Genomic DNA, 21,282 nt, shown 5'->3' with positions numbered 1-21,282 from the left:
AGGGGGTGTAGGGAATTAATGTTGGGAGAAGGGGGTTCAGGAGATGTAGGGGGAAGGTGGTACAGGGGGTTCAGGAGATGTAGGGGGACGGGGGTGTAAGGAATCAATGTTGGGGGAAGGGGGTACAGGGGGTTCAGGAGATGTAGGGGGATGGGGGTGTAGGTAATCAATGTTGGGGGAAGGGGGTACAGGGGACGCAATGATGAAATAATGACATGGTGTAAGGGGCGGAGCTTGTACAGCCAGCTGTCATTGTCCATGTCCGCCCAGCACGGCGTGGTGTCCATGTACAGTCCTGACCTAGGCCCCATAGGACCGATATAACCCATATGGCTGGTGAATCTGAGGATTATCTGTAGGGATGGGTTGTGGAGGAGAGGAGGAACGGCCGGTTTCTGGTCTAGAAGAGGTGCACACGGGTCCTCGGACCATACCTGTAAATCCAGGACCGGAATACACACGTGCCTGTCCCTGACACCGGTGTCATCTGGCCATTGTGTACTTTATGTTTTATTAATCATTAGCCGGCCAGGTAAGAAGAGGAAGGAATGTTCTTCTCGGAACCTCGGGCCCTGTCTTGAGCCTGGAAGGGTTAATCATTCCTGGCTATGGTCTGGTGCAGACAGAAGATGCTGAGAAACTGGACAAACTGGTTTTTAGGACTTTATTTGTCTGTACAGGAAGTTGGGGATGAAATGTCGCTCTAGGGGAGCAATGTGAGGTCTCCGGAGCAGTAAGCTGCAGCTGTGGATGTCCCTATGTATCGGGTAGGTTGGCCGGCATGAAAGGGGGGCGTCTACACTGCTCAGTGCGTCTTCACCTCCTGATCGCACATAGGGCCTGAGCAACGGGGGGGGGGCTTAGTCGGAACATTACAGAGACTGGTGTTACTGGTACAGAGACTGATGTGACTGTGGGGGAGAGGACATTAGAGTGTAAGCTCCTCTGGTACAGAGACTGTTGTGACTGCGGGGGAGGGGGCATTAGAGTGTAAGCTCCTCTGGTACAGAGACTGATGGGACTGTGGGGGGAGGGAACATTAGAGTGTAAGCTCCTCTGGTGCAGAGACTGATGTGACTGTGGTGGGAGGGGACATTAGAGTGTAAGCTCCTCTGGTACAGAGATGATGTGACTGTGGGGGGAGGGGACATTAGAGCGTAAGTTCCTCTGTACAGAGACTGATGTGACTGTGGGGGAGGGGACATTAGAGTGTAAGCTCCTCTGGTACAGAGACTGATGTGACTGTGGGGGAGGGGACATTAGAGCGTAAGTTCCTCTGTACAGAGACTGATGTGACTGTGGGGGAGGGGACATTAGAGTGTAAGCTCCTCTGGTACAGAGACTGATGTGACTGCGGGGGAGGGGACATTAGAGCGTAAGCTCCTCTGGTACAGAGACTGATGTGACTGTGGGGGAGGGGACATTAGAGTGTAAGCTCCTCTGGTGCAGAGACTGATGTGACTGTGGAGGAGGGGACATTAGAGTGTAAGCTCCTCTGGTACAGAGACTGATGTGACTGTGGGGGGAGGGGACATTAGAGCGTAAGCTCCTCTGGTACAGAGACTGATGTGACTGTGGGGGAGGGGACATTAGAGCGTAAGCTCCTCTGGTACAGAGACTGATGTGACTGTGGAGGAGGTGACATTAGAGCGTAAGCTCCTCTGGTACAGAGACTGATGTGACTGTGGGGGAGGGGACATTAGAGCGTAAGCTCCTCTGGTACAGAGACTGATGTGACTGTGGGGGAGGGGACATTAGAGCGTAAGCTCCTCTGGTACAGAGACTGATGTGACTGTGGGGGAGGGGACATTAGAGTGTAAGCTCCTCTGGTACAGAGACTGATGTGACTGCGGGGGAGGGGACATTAGAGCGTAAGCTCCTCTGGTACAGAGACTGATGTGACTGTGGAGGAGGTGACATTAGAGTGTAAGCTCCTCTGGTACAGAGACTGATGTGACTGTGGGGGAGGGGACATTAGAGTGTAAGCTCCTCTGGTACAGAGACTGATGTGACTGGCTCAGTGTTCTCTGTACAGCGCTGCGGTATATGTCAGAGCTATATAAATGTATAATAATAGTGTGACTGGAGGGGGGTCCTCCAGACAGGAGGACTGATCATGATTGCTCATCTCCTCATTTTATAATGGGAGTTTAGATCTGACTGTGCGAGTTTCTTTAGATCGACCAATAGGAGGAGGGCCTGTCTGATCGAATACAATCCTAGAAGAAACCTTTACATCACTTTGGTTAAAAAAAGAAAGGGTGTGGATATATACGAGTCCTTTTAACCACTTGTCTACCGGGGCAATTTTGAACATTTTTTTGCACACAGTGAAACTTGCATTGTTTGCTGAAAATTACTGTAACAACAAAGCAAAGCAAAAAAAAAAAAAAAAAAATATATATATATATATATATATTTTTTTTTTTTTGTGTGTGTGTGTGTGTATATATATAGATATATAAATTTTATATATAAAAATATATTTTCTAAAATCCGGGGCCCTGGAGAATAAAATTGGTGGCAGTTGCAATTTTTTAAAGGATATTTGCGCAGCTATTTATCAGAAAATAAATGTTCAAATGAATATTATTGCACATTTCAGCACAAAAAGATAACCAATTTTTTTGGTAAAATATCAAATATGGGGGTTGTGTCGAGTAAATTGTAAAATAGTAAATAGTGAAATTGCGCACGCCCGTGAAAGCGCAAAAAAAAAAAATTCTCTATAGGTGGCGCTTTAAAAGCCTTTACAGGCCATCGGTGACCCTGAATGATGACCCCGGAATTATCGATCTCACTGCGAAACTGACAAAAAATGACAACTTCAAAAAACTCGCCGTGCCTCTTACTAGATGCCTCGGAATGTCCAAAAAGGGGTAATGTGGGGGGGATTTGTACCGTCCTGACATTTGGGGGGATATCTGTACTGTTCTGACATTTGGGGGATATCTGTACCGTCCTGACATTTGGGGGGATTTGTACCCTCCTGACATTTGGGGGGATTTGTACCGTCCTGACATTTGGGGGGATTTGTACCGTCCTGACATTTGGGGGGGATTTGTACCATCCTGACATTTGGGGGGGTTTGTACCGTCATGACATTTGGGGGGATTTGTGCCATCTTGACATTTGGGGGGATTTGTGCCGTCTTGACATTTGGGGGGATTTGTACCGTCCTGACATTTGGGGGGATTTGTACCGTCCTGACATTTGGGGGGATTTGTACCATCCTGACATTTGGGGGAGATTTGTACCGTCCTGACATTTGGGGGGATTTGTACCGTCCTGACATTTGGGGGGATATCTGTACTGTTCTGACATTTGGGGGATATCTGTACCGTCCTGACATTTGGGGGGATTTGTACCCTCCTGACATTTGGGGGGATTTGTACCGTCCTGACATTTGGGGGGATTTGTACCGTCCTGACATTTGGGGGGGATTTGTACCATCCTGACATTTGGGGGGGTTTGTACCGTCATGACATTTGGGGGGATTTGTGCCATCTTGACATTTGGGGGGATTTGTGCCGTCTTGACATTTGGGGGGATTTGTACCGTCCTGACATTTGGGGGGATTTGTACCGTCCTGACATTTGGGGGGATTTGTACCATCCTGACATTTGGGGGAGATTTGTACCGTCCTGACATTTGGGGGGATTTGTACCATCCTGACATTTGGGGGGATTTGTACCGTCCTGACATTTGGGGGGATTTGTACCATCCTGACATTTGGGGGAGATTTGTACCGTCCTGACATTTGGGGGGATTTGTACCGTCCTGACATTTGGGAGGATTTGTACCGTTCTGATATTTGGGGGGATTTGTACCGTCCTGACATTTGGGGGGGATTTGTACCATCCTGACATTTGGGGGGGTTTGTACCGTCATGACATTTGGGGGGATTTGTGCCGTCTTGACATTTGGGGGGATTTGTGCCGTCTTGACATTTGGGGGGGTTTGTACTGTCATGACATTTGGGGGGATTTGTACCGTCCTGACATTTGGGGGGATTTGTACCGTCCTGACATTTGGGGGGGATTTGTACCGTCCTGACATTTGGGGGGATTTGTACCGTCCTGACATTTGGGGGGATTTGTACCGTCCTGACATTTGGGGGGATTTGTACTGTCCTGACATTTGGGGGGATATCTGTACCGTCCTGACATTTGGGGGGATTTGTACTGTCCTGACATTTGGGGGGATTTGTACCGTCCTGACATTTGGGGGGGGGGGATTTGTACCGTCCTGACATTTGGGGGGATTTGTACCGCCCTGACATTTGGGGGGATTTGTACCGTCCTGACATTTGGGGGGATTTGTACCGTCCTGACATTTGGGGGGGATTTGTACCGTCCTGACATTTGGGGGGGATTTGTGCCGTCCTGACATTTGGGGGGGATTTGTACCGTCCTGACATTTGGGGGGGATTTGTGCCGTTCTGACATTTGGGGGGGATTTGTACCGTCCTGACATTTGGGGGTGATTTGTACCGTCCTGACATTTGGGGGGATTTGTACCGTCCTGACATTTGGGAGGATTTGTACCGTTCTGATATTTGGGGGGGATTTGTACCATCCTGACATTTGGGGGGGTTTGTACTGTCATGACATTTGGGGGGATTTGTGCCATCTTGACATTTGGGGGGATTTGTGCCGTCTTGACATTTGGGGGGGTTTGTACTGTCATGACATTTGGGGGGATTTGTACCGTCCTGACATTTGGGGGGATTTGTACCGTCCTGACATTTGGGGGGGATTTGTACCGTCCTGACATTTGGGGGGATTTGTACCGTCCTGACATTTGGGGGGATTTGTACTGTCCTGACATTTGGGGGGATTTGTACTGTCCTGACATTTGGGGGGATATCTGTAACGTCCTGACATTTGGGGGGATTTGTACTGTCCTGACATTTGGGGGGATTTGTACCGTCCTGACATTTGGGGGGGGGGGGGGATTTGTACCGTCCTGACATTTGGGGGGATTTGTACTGCCCTGACATTTGGGGGGATTTGTACCGTCCTGACATTTGGGGGGATTTGTACCGTCCTGACATTTGGGGGGGATTTGTGCCGTCCTGACATTTGGGGGGGATTTGTACCGTCCTGACATTTGGGGGGGATTTGTGCCGTCCTGACATTTGGGGGGGATTTGTGCCGTCCTGACATTTGGGGGGGATTTGTACCGTCCTGACATTTGGGGGGATTTGTACCGTCCTGACATTTGGGGGGATTTGTACTGTCCTGATATCTGGGGAGACTTGTAATGTCCTGATATTTGGGGGGGATTTGTACTGTCCTGATATTTGGGGGGATTTGTACCGTCCTGATATTTGGGGGGATTTGTACCGTCCTGATATTTGGGGGGATTTGTACCGTCCTGATAGCTGGGGAGACTTGTAATGTCCTGATATTTGGGGGGGATTTGTACTGTCCTGACATTTGGGGGGACTTGTAATGTCCTAATATTTGGGGGGGATTTGTACCATCCTGATATTTGGGGGGGATTTGTACTGTTTTGACATTTGGGGGGGATTTATACCATCCTGACATTTGGGGGGATTTGTAGCGTTTCGACATTTGGGGGGGATTTGTAACGTTTTGACATTTGGGGGGATTTGTACCATCCTGACATTTGGGGGGATTTGTACCGTTTTGACATTTGGGGGGGATTTGTACCGTTTTGACATTTGGGGGGGATTTGTACCGTTTTGACATTTGGGGGGATTTGTACCGTTTTGACATTTGGGGGGGATTTGTACCGTCCTGACATTTGGGGGGATTTGTACCGTTTTGACATTTGGGGGGGATTTGTACCGTCCTGACATTTGGGGGGGATTTGTACCGTCCTGACATTTGGGGGGATTTGTACCGTCCTGACATTTGGGGGGATTTGTACCGTCCTGACATTTGGGGGGGAGTTGTGGATGTGAAGGGCAGCAGATTGTAGTCGCTGACCGCTGCAGGGATGGAGCAATGGGCTCCCTATGGTGTCACCTACACACGCAGCCGTGACAGTTGGACGCGGATGGATCCTGTGCGGATATTCGCCGCCACTTTCCGGTCTCTCGGCTCCGTGACGCGCCACACGGGATAAACATGTTATTTACCGCATTCCAATCATTCCACCTACCTGACAGCTGGAACCCCATCACCTTCCTCTTTGTTTTCTCTAGCGAAGCTGAAGAATTTGTCCTCGATTTCCATAACGAGGAAGAAAAAAATCTTTGAGAATTGTAACAGATTCTGAAAAAAAAAAAAGTAAACAAAGATTTTAATGCATGGAATTGAGTGCTGCTTGATTCAGGACCCAGAGCTCCGGGGAGGAGCAGAGAGGCGGGGTGCTGCCGTGTTTTCAGGAAGCTATGTACAGCTGCCTGCTGGCTCCTCCCACCAGCCACGATCTGCCTGCATTTCATAGAGAAGCACAGAGACCCAGTGATGACATCGCCAGCGAGATGAAAATTCTCAGGCCGAAAGTGAAAATTCCGGATGCATTTGGCCAAAAACCAAAATGGACAGCTAAAAAAATATATATATATATAATTGTATTATATTCGACTTTTTAATTAGTATCAGGTGATTGTAGCCGTATTAGTGCATTTGCGACAGAAACAATTGAGTACTGTCCGTGATACTTTTTTTATTTGCACTAACATACAATTTTGAGGACAAGCTTTCGGGGTATGTCCCCTTCTTCAAGGTCTAAGCAGTACTATTAAAAATCACAAAGTTTAAGCAGGATGTTAGAATGGATTGAGAGAAAAAAAAAAAAAAAAAAAAAGGGCTACAGATAAGATACATCAAAAGTGAGGGGGGGAGGGGGGATACAACACTCACACAGAGGGGGTCAAGTTTTAGCTAATAGATAGTCATAAAGCTGTGGATAATGGTTGAGGAATCCCAGGTCCAAATTAAGACCGTTATCTTTAGTGTCAAATAGAATTATCATTCTTAGTTCAAATGTTTTTCTTTCTTGGATGGATTTAAATTTTCCTTTCAGAACTAAAATATTGAGATCTTCCATAGTGTGGTCTGGTTGTGAGAAATGGTGTCCTACAGGTGTGCAGAGGTCATCTTCTTTATGTTCCTTGATGGTATGTCTGTGTAAATTCATCCTTGTTTGCACCTTCTGTCCTGTTTCACCAACATAGGATCCTTTGCTGCATTTTCTGCACTGGATGAGGTACACAACATTACTGGAGGTGCAGCTGTATGATCCGGAGATATTGAAGATCCCTTTTGAGTGTCGGACACTTTTTGATGGATTGATTTGGTTGCACAGTTTGCAGTGTTTCTTATTGCAGGGTTTGCTTCCATTATTTGTGACATCAGAAGGAAGTTTCCTACTGATTAGTTTATTTCTGAGGTTGGGGGGTTGTCTGAAGGCCAGTATTGGGGGGTTGTCTGAAGGCCAGTATTGGGGGGTTGTCTGAAGGCCAGTATTGGGGGGTTGTCTGAAAGCCAGTATTGGGGGTTGTCTGAAGGCCAGTATTGGGGGGGGTTGTCTGAAAGCCAGTATTGGGGGTTGCTGGAATATTTCTTTCAGAGTTCCATCCTCTGTTATGATGGGTTGTAAATCTTTGATTATTTTTCTTATCCCTTCTAGTGCCGGGTTGTATGTGGTTACTAGAGGTACACGGTTGTTTGTTTTTTTCTCTTTGTACTGAAGCAGATTTTCCCTTCGGGTTCTCAAGGCTGTGTTTATGCCGGTGTTGATAGTTTTGTCCTTGTAACCTTTCTTATGGAAGGCGTCTGCTAGTGTCCCAAGATGTTTATCTCTGTCTCTTGGGTCAGAACATACTCGGTGGTATCTGATGTCCTGACTGTGTATGATGGCACGTTTCCTGTGTTGGGGGTGGAAGCTGGAACTGTGGAGGTAGTGGCATCTGTCGGTGGGTTTCCTGTATATTGAGGTGTGAAGCGTATCATCCCTGATGTATACTGTGGTGTCTAGGAAGTTGACCTGTGTGTTTGAGTATTCCATTTTTAGTTTGATTGATGGATGAAAAGTGTTCATCAATGAGTAAAATTGTTTTAGATTTTCTTCACCTTCCGTCCATATGATGAAAATATCATCAATATAGCGGTAGTATCTGTATGGTTTTTGTTCCATGCTGTTCAGGAATTGTTCCTCCATGTCAGCCATAAATAAATTTGCATATTGGGGGCCATTTCACTTCCCATCGCAGTGCCCATACATTGAAGATAGATGTCCTTATTGAAAGCAAAGTAGTTGTGTGTAAGTATGAATTCAATGAGCCGTGTAACATCCTCAGCCGTGTATTTGTTGTTTGGTGAGGATGATAAGGATCTGTGACATGCAGCTAATCCATCCTTGTGAGGGATATTACTATACAGGGATACTACATCCATATATTACTATACAGGGATACTACATCCATATATTACTATACAGGGATACTACATCCATAGTCACTAGAAGTGTATTAGATGGTAATTGCTGGATGTTGTTGATCTTGTTCAGAAAGTCAGTTGTGTCTTGCAGGAAACTAGCAGTATTCATGACTAACGGTTTTAAAAATTTTTCTACAAAGCCTGAGATTTGTTCGGTGAGTGTATTCATACCTGTTATGATGGGTCTGCCTGGATTTCCTGGCTTGTGGACTTTGGGCAGCATGTAGAAGTCCCCGATTTCTGGATGATCCGGAATCGCATTTATAAGTTCTGAATGTAGGTGGGCTGGAAGTGTTTTAATGAGACCTTTTAATTGCTTTGTAAAGTTCTGGGTTGGATCATGATCCAGTTTTTTATAGTAGATGGCATTTTCCAGCTGCCTCTGGCCTTCTTGTATGTATTTGTTTGTATCCATCACAACTGCTCCCCCTTTGTCCGCTGGTTTGATGGTGATGGCCTGATTGTTGCGCAAATTGTGTATAGCCCTTCGCTCTAGTGGTGAAAGATTGTACAGAATTTTCTTTTGCTGGGTGGATATCAGGGATGTAGCTCGCAATCTGAAGCTATCAATATAGGTGTCCAGTTTGGGGTTGGGTCCTTGTGGAGGTGTGAAGCAGCTGTTCTTTTTCTTTGTGTAGCACTCCATTGTCCTAGGATTCCTTTCATTATTGTGGAAATATTCTTTGAGCCTTAGTCTCCTGAAGAAATCCTCCATATCTGACAATACTTGTAAATGATCCAATTTGGTGGTTGGGCAGAATGTAAGGCCTTTGGAGAGGATAGTTAATTCTGGTTCAGAAAGTTTATGATTTGACAAGTTGATGATTCCAAGTTCCTCTGTAATATCCACATTTTCAGTCGGGTCAGCATTTACACAAGGGATACCTTGGGATTCCCGATTAGATTCCAGGTCACTGATGGTAAGAGGTATAGATGTTGGGTTGCTTTTATGTTTAGGTTGTATCCAAAAGGTCTGCAAATTTATTTATGGCTGACATGGAGGAACAATTCCTGAACAGCATGGAACAAAAACCATACAGATACTTTCGCTATATTGATGATATTTTCATCATATGGACGGAAGGTGAAGAAAATCTAAAACAATTTTACTCATTGATGAACACTTTTCATCCATCAATCAAACTAAAAATGGAATACTCAAACACACACGTCACCTTCCTAGACACCACAGTATACATCAGGGATGATACGCTTCACACCTCAATATACAGGAAACCCACTGACCAATGCAACTACCTCCACAGTTCCAGCTTCCACCCCCAACACACGAAACGTGCCATCATACACAGTCAGGCCATCAGATACCACCGAGTATGTTCTGACCCAAGAGACAGAGATAAACATCTTGGGACACTAGCAGACGCCTTCCATAAGAAAGGTTACAAGGACAGAACCATCAACACCGGCATAAACACAGCCTTGAGAACCCGAAGGGAAAATCTGCTTCAGTACAAAGAGAAAAAAACAAACAACCGTGTACCTCTAGTAACCACATACAACCCGGCACTAGAAGGGAGAAGAATAATAATCAAAGATTTACAATCCATCATAACAGAGGATGGAACTCTGAAAGAAATATTCCAGCAACCCCCAATACTGGCTTTCAGACAACCCCCCAACCTCAGAAATAAACTAATCAGTAGGAAACTTCCTTCTGATGTCACAAATAATGGAAGCAAACCCTGCAATAAGAAACGCTGCAAGCTGTGCAACCAAATCAATCCATCAAAAAGTGTCCGACACTCAAAAGGGATCTTCAATATCTCCGGATCATACAGCTGCACCTCCAGTAATGTTGTGTACCTCATCCAGTGCAGAAAATGCAGCAAAGGATCCTATGTTGGTGAAACAGGACAGAAGGTGCAAACAAGGATGAATTTACACAGACATACCATCAAGGAACATAAAGAAGATGACCTCTGCACACCTGTAGGACACCATTTCTCACAACCAGACCACACTATGGGAGACCTCAATATTTTAGTTCTGAAAGGAAAATTTAAATCCATCCAGGAAAGAAAAACATTTGAACTAAGAATGATAATTCTATTTGACACTAAAGATAACGGTCTTAATTTGGACCTGGGATTCCTCAACCATTATCCACAGCTTTATGACTATCTATTAGCTAAAACTTGACCCCCTCTGTGTGAGTGTTGTATCCCCCCTCCCCCCCTCACTTTTGATGTATCTTATCTGTAGCCCTTTTTTTTTTTTTTTTTTTTTTTCTCTCAATCCATTCTAACATTCTGCTTAAACTTTGTGATTTTTAATAGTACTGCTTAGACCTTGAAGAAGGGGACATACCCCGAAAGCTTGTCCTCAAAATTGTATGTTAGTGCAAATAAAAAAAGTATCACGGACAGGACTCAATTGTAATTAGTATCAGAAATTTAAACGAATATGAATTTCCAGCCAATAGGCTGCTTCCAAACCGAGCAATCTTTAAAGTGCTTTTGTGTAAAAAGAAATATATATATTTCTTTGAAAGTAGGTTGTATGTAATATTTCATTAGCATTTTTATCTGTGGGGGGGGGGGAACCAGGGAAGGCAAAATATGGCTCCGAGGGCCACAGGTTGCACACCCCTGGACTGAGGCTCACAGGTTGCGCACCCCTTGACTGAGGGCCACAGGTTGAGCACTCCTGGACCGAGGCTCACAGGTTGCGCACCCCTGGACCGAGGGCCACAGGTTGCGCACCCCTGGACCGAGGGCCATAGGTATAGTACTCTTGGACCGAGGGCCATAGGTATAGCACTCTTGGACCGAGGGCCACAGGTTGAGCACCCTTGGACCCAGGTGCACAGGTTGCGCACCCCTGGACCGAGGGCCCCAGGTTGAGCACTCTTGGACCGAGGGCCACAGGTTGAGCACCCCTGCACCGAGGCTCACAGGTTGCTCACCCCTGGACCGAGGGCCACAGGTTGCGCACCCCTGGACCGAGGGCCACAGGTTGCGCACCCCTGGACCGAGGCTCATAGGTTGCGCACCCCTGGACCGAGGCTCACAGGTTGCGCACCCCTGGACCGAGGTTCACAGGTTGCGCACCCCTGGACCGAGGCTCACAGGTTGCGCACCCCTGGACCGAGGCTCACAGGTTGCGCACCCCTGGACCGAGGCTCACAGGTTGCGCACCCCTGGACCGAGGCTCACAGGTTGCGCACCCCTGGACCGAGGCTCACAGGTTGCGCACCCCTGGACCGAGGCTCATAGGTTGCGCACCCCTGCACCGAGGCTTATAGGTTGCGCACCCCTGGACCGAGGCTCACAGGTTGCGCACCCCTGGACCGAGGCTCACAGGTTGCGCACCCCTGGACCGAGGCTCACAGGTTGCGCACCCCTGGACCGAGGCTCACAGGTTGGGCACCCCTGGACCGAGGGCCACAGGTTGCGCACCCCTGGACCGAGGCTCATAGGTTGCGCACCCCTGGACCGAGGCTCACAGGTTGCACACCCCTGGACCGAGGCTCACAGGTTGAGCACCCTTGGGCGGGCTGCCAGCAAATTGAATTTGACAGGATGTCTTCTCCCGCCCCCTGCCAGTTTAACGAGTCACTATTTTGGAATTCTCCTGCGCTGACCGCGTTGTCTTCTCTTCCAGCAGGCGCAGTGACAGTGACATCAGCATGCGGCGCTCCACCAGCTCCCTCTCCTCTGGGATCTCCAGCTCACACAGCGGCAACATGGAGGACGGCGATCCGTCCACGCAACATGCAGCCGTCATCAAGGCGGGATGGCTGGACAAGAACCCGCCGCAGGGGTGAGTGCCCTCCTGCTGACATTATCTCCATGACACTGGCCAACCTGTCATCAGGTATCTTCATGTGCTGAGCAATGTGTTCATGTGACACTCCTGTCAGCAGATCTGTGCGTATATACTAGGTAAGTCAGTGAGACACTCCTGTCAGCAGATCTGTGCGTATATACTAGGTAGGTCAGTGTGACACTCCTGTCAGCAGATCTGTGCGTATATACTAGGTAAGTCAGCGTGGCACTCCCGTCATCAGATCTGTGCGTATATACTAGGTAAGTCAGTGTGACACTCCTGTCATCAGATCGCTGCGTATATACTAGGTAAGTCAGTGTGACACTCCTGTCATCAGATCTGTGCATATATACTAGGTAAGTCAGTGTGACACTCCCGTCATCAGATCTGTGCGTATATACTAGGTAAGTCAGTGTGACACTCCCGTCATCAGATCTGTGCGTATATACTAGGCAAGTCAGTGTGACACTCCCATCAGCAGATCTGTGCGTATATACTAGATAAGTCAGTGTGGCACTCCTGTCATCAGATCTGTGCGTATATACTAGGTAAGTCAATGTGACACTCCTGTCAGCAGATCGCTGCGTATATACTAGGTAAGTCAGTGTGGCATTCCTGTCATCAGATCTGTGCGTATATACTAGGTAAGTCAGTGTGGCATTCCTGTCATCAGATCTGTGCGTATATACTAGGTAAGTCAGTGTGACACTCCTGTCAGCAGATCTGTGCATATATACTAGGTAAGTCAGTGTGACACTCCCGTCATCAGATCTGTGCGTATATACTAGGTAAGTCAGTGTGACACTCCCGTCATCAGATCTGTGCGTATATACTAGGCAAGTCAGTGTGACACTCCTGTCATCAGATCTGTGCGTATATACTAGGTAAGTCAATGTGACACTCCTGTCAGCAGATCGCTGCGTATATACTAGGTAAGTCAGTGTGACACTCCTGTCATCAGATCTGTGCGTATATACTAGGTAAGTCAGTGTGACACTCCCATCAGCAGATCTGTGCGTATATACTAGATAAGTCAGTGTGGCACTCCTGTCATCAGATCTGTGCGTATATACTAGGTAAGTCAATGTGACACTCCTGTCAGCAGATCGCTGCGTATATACTAGGTAAGTCAGTGTGGCATTCCTGTCATCAGATCTGTGCGTATATACTAGGTAAGTCAGTGTGACACTCCTGTCAGCAGATCGCTGCGTATATACTAGGCAAGTCAGTGTGACACTCCTGTCATCAGACACTCCCGGGTATTTATTACCTCTTGCAGGTCTCCCCTGACAACAAATGCAATAAAGGGCAAAAATATCATAACTAAAAACAAGGATCAATAACATAAAAACACTTCGATAAAATTAATAAATTCAGTGTCCATAAATAAATTAATTCAGTTTCTTTTATTAAATAAATAAATTCAGTTTCCACAAATAAATAAATTAAAGAGATAATTCAGTGTCCATTAGAAAGTAAATAAATTTCCACCAATAAATAAATACATTCAGTGCCCATAAGTAAATAAATTCAGTTTGTGTCGTTTAAATAAATAAATTCAGTTTCCACAAATAAATAAATTAGTTCAGTGTCCACAAATTAAATAAATTCAGTTTAAAAAAATAAATAAATGAGTTAATTCAGTGTCCATAGAAAGTAAATTAATTTCCATCAATCAATAAATAAATACATTCAGTGTCCATAAATAAATAAATTTAGTTTCTGTTAGTTAAATAAATAAATTCAGTTTTCACAAATAAATAAATTAGTTCTGTGTCCATTAGAAAGTAAATTAATTTCCATCCATAAATAAATAAATACATACATTCAGTGTTCATAAATAAAAAAAATTCAGTTTGTGTTGTTTAAATAAATAAATTCAGTTTCCACAACTAAATAATTGAGTTAATTCAGTGTCCATTAGAAAGTAAATTAATTTACATCAATCAATAAATTAATAAATACAGTGGGGATCGAAAGTTTGGGCACCCCAGCTAAAAATTTGTATTAATGTGCATAAAGAAGCCAAGGAAAGATGTAAAAATCTCCAAAAGGCATCAAATTACAGATTAAACATTCTTATAATATGTCAACAAAAGTTAGATTTTATTTCCATCATTTACACTTTCAAAATAACCGAAAACAAAAAAATGTCGTCTGCAAAAGTTTGGGCCCCCTGCAGAATTTATAGCATGCACTGCCCCCTTTGCCAAGCTGAGACCTGCCAGTGTCATGGATTGTTCTAAATCATCATCTGGGAAGACCAGGTGATGTCAATCTCAAAGGTTTTAAATGCCCAGACTCATCTGACCTTGCCCCAACAATCAGCACCATGGGTTCTTCTAAGCAGTTGTCTAGAAAACTGAAACTGAAAATAGTTGACGCTCACAAAGCTGGAGAAGGCTATAAGAAGATAGCAAAGCGTTTTCAGATGTCAATATCCTCTGTTCGGAATGTCATTAAGAAATGGCAGTCATCAGGAACAGTGGAAGTTAAAGCAAGATCTGGAAGACCAAGAAAAATATCAGACGGAACAGCTCGCAGGATTGTGAGAAAAACAATTCAAAACCCACGTTTGACTGCACGATCCCTCCAGAAAGATCTGGCAGACACTGGAGTTGTGGTCACTATTCCACTATAAAGAGATACTTGTACAAATATGGTCTTCATGGAAGAGTCATCAGAAGAAAACCTCTTCTACGTCCTCACCACAAAAATCATCGTTTGAACTTTGCAAATGAACATATAGACAAGCCTGATGCATTTTGGAAACAAGTTCTGTGGACCGATGAGGTTAAAATTGAACTTTTTGGCCGGAATGAGCAAAGGTACGTTTGGAGAAGAAGGGGCACAGAATTTAATGAAAAGAACCTTTGTCCACCTGTGAAGCATGGGGTTGGATCAATCATGCTTTGGGGTTGTGTTGCAGCCAGTGGCACAGGGAACATCTCACGAGTAGAAGGAAAAATGGATTCAATAAAATTTCAGCAAATTTTGGATGGTAACTTGATGCCATCTGTGAAAAAGCTGAAGTTAAAGAGAGGATGGCTTCTACAAATGGATAATGATCCTAAACACACCTCGAAATCCACGGGGGATTACATCAAGAGGCGTAAACTGAAGGTTTTGCCATGGCCTTCACAATCTCCTGACCTCAACATCATTGAAAATCTATGGATAGACCTTAAAAGAGCCGTGCGTGACAGACAGCCCAGAAATCTCAAAGAACTGGAAGACTTTTGTAAGGAAGAATGGGCAAAGATACCTCAAACAAGAATTGAAAGACTCTTGGCTGGCTACAAAAAGCGTTTACAAGCTGTGATACTTGCCAAAGGGGGCAGTACAAGATATTAACTCTGCAGGGGGCCCAAACTTTTGCAGACGCCATTTTTTTGTTTTCTGTTATTATGAAAGTGTAAATGATGGAAATAAAATCTAACTTTTGTTGACATATTATAAGAATGTCTAATCTGTAATTTGATGCCTTTTGGAGATTTTTCCATCTTTCCTTGGCTTTTTTATGCACATTAATACAAATTTTTAGCTGGGGTGCCCAAACTTTCGATCCCCACTGTACATTGTGTCCATAAATAAATACATTCAGTTTCTGTTGTTTAAATAAATAAATTCAGTTTCCACAAATAAATAAATGAGTTAATTCAGCGTCCATTAGAAAGTAAATTAATTTCCATCCATAAATAAATAAATACATACATTCAGTGTCCATAAATAAATAAATAAAATACATTCAGTGTGCATAAATAAATATATTCAGTTTCTGTTATTTAAATAAATAAATTCAGGTTCCACAAATAAATAAATGAGTTAATTCAGCGGACATTAGATAGTAAATTAATTTCCATCAATTAATCAATAAATAAATACATACATTCAGTGTCCATAAATAAATAAATAAAATACATTCAGTGTCCATAAATAAATAAATAAATAAATTATAGTTTATTCAGTGTCCATTAGAAAGTAAATTAATTTACATCAATCAATAAATAAATAAATACATTCAGTGTCCATAAATAAATAAATTCCGTTTCTGTTATCTAAATAAATAAATTCAGTTTCCACAAATAAATAAATTATAGTTAATTCAGTGTCCATTAGAAAGTAAATTAATTTGCAACTATAAATAAATAAATACAATACATTCCGTGTCCATAAATAAATAAATTCAGTGTCTATAAATAAATACAATTTCTTTCAGTGTCCATAAATAAATATATAAATTCAGTGTCCATAAATAAATACAATTTCTTTCAGTGTCCATAAATAAATAAATATATAAATTCAGTGTCCATAAATAAATACAATTTCTTTCAGTGTCTATAAATAAATAAATATATAAATTCAGTGCCTATAAATAAATATAATTTATTTCAGTGTCCATAATAAATAGATACATTCAGTGTAATCAAGAAATTGGGATTTATGAATTTTTTTATTAGTGAACACTAAATGCATTTATTAATTATCATTATCAATTTATAATATTATTTATTAATAAACACTGAATTTATTTTTTGATGAGTTGATATTTTTTTATGTTTTTTTCCCCTTGTTATTTATTTAATCCATTTTAGCTATTTATTGCATTTGTTATGAAGTCTCCGTACTTAGACAAGGTGGTAAATATCAGATGATATCTCAGGATCGGAGTTCCTCCTTATTCCTCTGGCGTTCCTCTCCATGGACATCTGCCGGAGGTTTTTCGGATCTCCGCACATCTGCTCGCTGGTCTCCTCCCACATCTACTTTGAGGCAGAGATTCTTCAATGCTCCGGGGACTTCTGTCTGACCACCACACCCAGCATCCTCCTCCGATGGTGAGACGGTGCAGCTGGGGTCCTGTCCTCCAGCCAGGCTTTCCTCCCGATATCTCCTCTGGAGATGGGAATATTCTGAGACGTTGGAAGATCTCTGTATGGAGAAGAGGCCGTGTTTACTGATAGCGGGTGCAAATTAAAAGAACACGGAGCAGAATGTTCGTCTTGTTGTTCGTCCTATGGCAGGGACACTCACACTTAGTCAAGACCAGAGCATGACGGGGTGACTGGCAACTTTTGGCCCAGGGGGGCAAGTGCAACCCAGAGGCCCATGGTGCTCTCCTCCCAACTCCTGTCCCAGGCTGAAGCCCTGCTCAGGGTGCTCATGGGCTGGACCACGCCTGCTGCACCGACTCTGGGTTCCTGAACTTGCCGTCAGGGTTGGCAGGGAGGAGCCAAAGCGGCTCGGTCTGGGCTGACCAGGGGAGGAGAGCCTCCAGTGGGTCAAGGAGACAATCTCTTCTCAGACATGGCCTACACCATCCATGCTTCAGCCGGTGCTCTATCCTAGGCTGAAGCTCTGCTCCAGGTACTCTCTACTCATAAGCTGGACAGCGCCTGCCGGGTCGACTCTGGGTTCCAGAACTTGCCGTCAGGACTGGCAGGGGGGAGCCGAGGGAGCTCGGTCTGGGCTGGCCAGGAGGAGAGTCTCCAGTGGGGCACGGAGCCGATCTTTTCTCGGACATGGCCTACACAATCCATGCTTTCACCATCCCGCACTCAGTAGGACACCGGCGGGGACTTTTTACTCCTCTTCACCAGGAAGCAGTATGGCCTTTTTATGGGGCATCAGAGTGGCCCGGGGATGGGGGGGGGCAGTTGTCCACTCCTGGACCATGACCACTACCAGAAATGCACTCAGTTCCTAATTTCCTGCTCTCCACCCAACTCCTGTCCCAGGTGGAAGCCCTGCTCCAGGTATTGTCTACGCATGCACTGGACAGTGCCTGCCGCACCGACTCTGGGTTCCTGAACTTGCCGTCAGGCTTGACGGGGGGAGCCAAAGCGGCTCGGTCTGGGCTAACCAGGGGAGGAGAGCCTCCAGTGTGGCACGGAGCCGATCTCTTCTCAGACATGGCCTACACCATCCATGCTTCAGCCTCTGCTCTGTCCTCATCCCGCACTCGGTAGGACACCGGAGGGGTCTTTTTACTACTCTTCACCAGGAAGCAGTATGGCCTTTTTATGGGGCATCAGAGTGGACCGGGGAGGGGGGGAGGGGGCAACTGTCCGCTCCTGGACCATGACCACTACCAGAAATGCATTCAGCTCCTAATCTTCTGTACAGGAAGCTCTCCTACTGGGCTACAGATCAATGCCCATCCTCGCCTCTCTCCGTCCCCATGCATACCTTAATAACATTCCCATCACATGAATGCTCCTGACCTGAACCTGGACTGACTACATGGTGCTTTTTCTGGCCTGAAATCACAAGAAATGGTGTCAGCCCTGCCTGGTTGTTTCTTGGTAAACTGCTAAATGCCTCACCACCACCATTCCTGATCTCCACAACATAGGAGGTGAGAACTGAGAAGACCTTGTCCCGGCACCGGCCATAACGGACCACAAAATGTTGAAGGGGGCTGGATTACATGACAGCAGATGGTTCTTGTTCATGGCTATTGTCTACTGGCAGTGGGGTAATCAAGAGCATTTCATACTGAAAAAAGTGGCAAATAATGTGATGTCAGCTCGTGGTGACCACGTGGATGGTGTTCCTCCAGATCCATCTTTTGGTCCTAAGTCTTCGCATCGGCATGCTCGTAATTTCCGTGACTGTATCCATCCACCTTATTACTGGTAATCCTCTTCTTCGCCCTTCGCTCTTTCCAAACACAATTGTCTTTCATGAGATGGTTCTTCTCATATCATGTCCAAAATAAACTAGTCCTCCGGACTTGGGTCACTTGGTTGGTTTGTTAAAAGATCGATCTGTATGTCCCTCTTGTGTAGGGACCATGCTTTTGGCTGGATCGTGCCTGTCCATAATGCCTCTGAAGCAGATTTCCTCTACCGTTTTACCCTTGAAAAACTCTTGAAATCATTTTCAGGTCTTCTGGGAACCCTTGCTAAAATCAATACATTGGGGGTCAGTGGAAACAATGGTCTCTTACATTGTTGGCCAGTGTGAAGAAGGCTCCTGGTGGTCAGAATGTCACCCTTACACAAAGCTAAAGTGATTATTGGTGTCATGCAACATGGATATGACATGTGGTGCCTAGAACTATGTAGGCACCATCAAATGGGAGACCACTCAAACATGGCTCAAGGAAGCCCTTGCAACCTCTGGAGGAACCCTGGTTGAGTGGCTGCCATGGCGTGTCCCTGTAGCAAGCCTTTTTTTCCCCTAAGCCCAGGTCAATAATTTCTTCTGGCTGCATTTGTTGAACGTTCTCCAATACCTAGAGTGAAAAGATACAATGTATGGGGTTATGGATATTTTTTTACTTCGACCAGTTACTTAGAGGTTTATTCCAGTGAGGTGGGCTGGAAGAGTGGATAAATATCTGGGGCGATCTTCTAGAAGGGTCCTTACATCTCAGTTTTTGCCTGGAGAGGAAATTATTGTCCTTGGCTCCTAGGTTAATGCCAGGAAGGAGGTAGTGCTGAGAGGTTCCTTGGCTCCAAGGCCCGTGCTTTGGAGAGGAAACCCGAACAAGGGTTTTTCTTCCTAGCTGCCCATCTGGGCCTACAGAATCTACACTGGTCTGTGGCAAAGGCCTAAGGAGTCCAACAGATGACCTGTGGCAAAGGCCTAAACAGTCCAATAGATGACCTGTGACAAAGGCCTAAATAGTCCAACAGATGACTTGTGGCAAAGGCCTAAAGAATCCACCAGATGACCTGTGGCAAAGGCTTAAAGAGTCCCACAGATGACCTGTAGCAAAGGCCTAAAGAGTCCTACAGATGACCTGTGGCGCAGGCCTAAAGAGTCCAACAGATGACCTGTGGCAAAGGCCTAAAGAGTCCAACAGATGACCTGTGGCAAAGGCCTAAAGAGTCCAACAGATGACCTGTGGCAAAGGCCTAAAGAGTCCAACAGATGACCTGTGGCAAAGGCCTAAAGAGTCCAACAGATGACCTGTGGCAAAGGCCTAAAGAGTCCAACAGATGACCTGTGGCAAAGGCCTAAAGAGTCCAACAGATGACCTGTGACAAAGGCCTAAGGAGTCAAACAGATGACCTGTGGCAAAGGCCTAAAGAGTCCAACAGATGACCTGTGGCAAAGGCCTAAAGAGTCCTGCAGATGACCTGTGGCGCAGGTCAAAAGATACGCAAATATAGTAGCCCATCTGGGTCTACAGAGTTTTGTAAGAAGTCTACTGGGTGGAAGGAATTTTTGACTAGGAGAGCCCATAAACATCCAGAAGCTCTTTCAGGGGTCATTCCTATTTGCTGTCCATGATATTTATAGAATCGTTTGCTAGGTCCAAAATTCAAAGCATCTAGTTACACCAGCTTTGGTGTCATAGGTATCATTTCCTAGGAGTCCCATGGCTGAAGGTGCGAAGATTTTTCAGATCTTCGGGGTAGAGACGTTATGATGTTTTTATATGTTGAAGGCCCTCCACCCCGTTCTGGGATGGTTGCTCCAGTTTGACGTAGATGGCCTTTTTCACACCTCTTTTGAACCAGTTCTCCTCTCAATCCAAAATGTGCTCCTCAGTGTCCTCAAAAGACGGTCCCTTTTCCTCAAGATGTAGGAAGACTGCTCTGTAGAAATTTGCTATGTTGGGCCATTGGTTTGTTGAGGTTATTTTTCCTCCACTGTGCATTCCCCACAACTCCAGCTGACTGTGACTAACTGCCACTTGCTAGGTAAACGAGGTTGTTATTACCGGAATTAGTTTCTAATCCAGGCCTCTCCCTAAGATTTAGGCCACGTTTGTTTCCTTTTATTCTTTGCATTGGATCTGAAATCATTTGTTGTGAAATATTTCCTTCTCTGTTTTCATTCTTTTTTTCTTCTCCCCAGCTCATACATATTCCAGAGACGATGGGTGAAGTTGGACACTGACTACCTCCGGTACTATGACAGCGACAAGGTACGTGGATGATAGTTTGCACTCTTTAGACATTCTGATATTCCACGGATATTTCATGGCTTTGACATGGTCAGCTGTTGTCTTGAGTTTCCTTACGTGATTCAACTGATCTACTGCCAGTAGATTCCCTGAGAGACAAAAGAAACGATCAGGGGGTTCAAATCTGACCTCCGGCCTTGCACATTTGTACAG

General features: G+C 45.1%; 1 protein-coding gene across 1 annotated transcript in view; it reads left to right on the top strand.

The window, feature by feature from the left end:
- Positions 1-662: 662 nt before the first annotated feature.
- The window catches only part of LOC149433113 (arf-GAP with Rho-GAP domain, ANK repeat and PH domain-containing protein 1-like), a gene marked incomplete at its 3' end in the record, with an annotated part of 43,518 nt that continues 22,898 nt past the window's right edge, over positions 663-21,282 (top strand). The window contains exons 1-3 of the mRNA XM_089664641.1: positions 663-767; positions 12,042-12,200; positions 21,021-21,090. Coding sequence (XP_089520767.1) covers positions 751-767; positions 12,042-12,200; positions 21,021-21,090 — 246 coding nt within the window. The remainder of the gene's footprint in view (positions 768-12,041; positions 12,201-21,020; positions 21,091-21,282) is intronic.

Source organism: Staurois parvus, unplaced genomic scaffold (genome assembly GCF_062004578.1).
Source record: "Staurois parvus isolate SC_StPar_1 unplaced genomic scaffold, SC_StPar_1.0 ptg001977l, whole genome shotgun sequence".
NCBI lineage: Eukaryota > Metazoa > Chordata > Amphibia > Anura > Ranidae > Staurois > Staurois parvus.
This window is presented reverse-complemented; position numbering and strand designations above follow the sequence as displayed.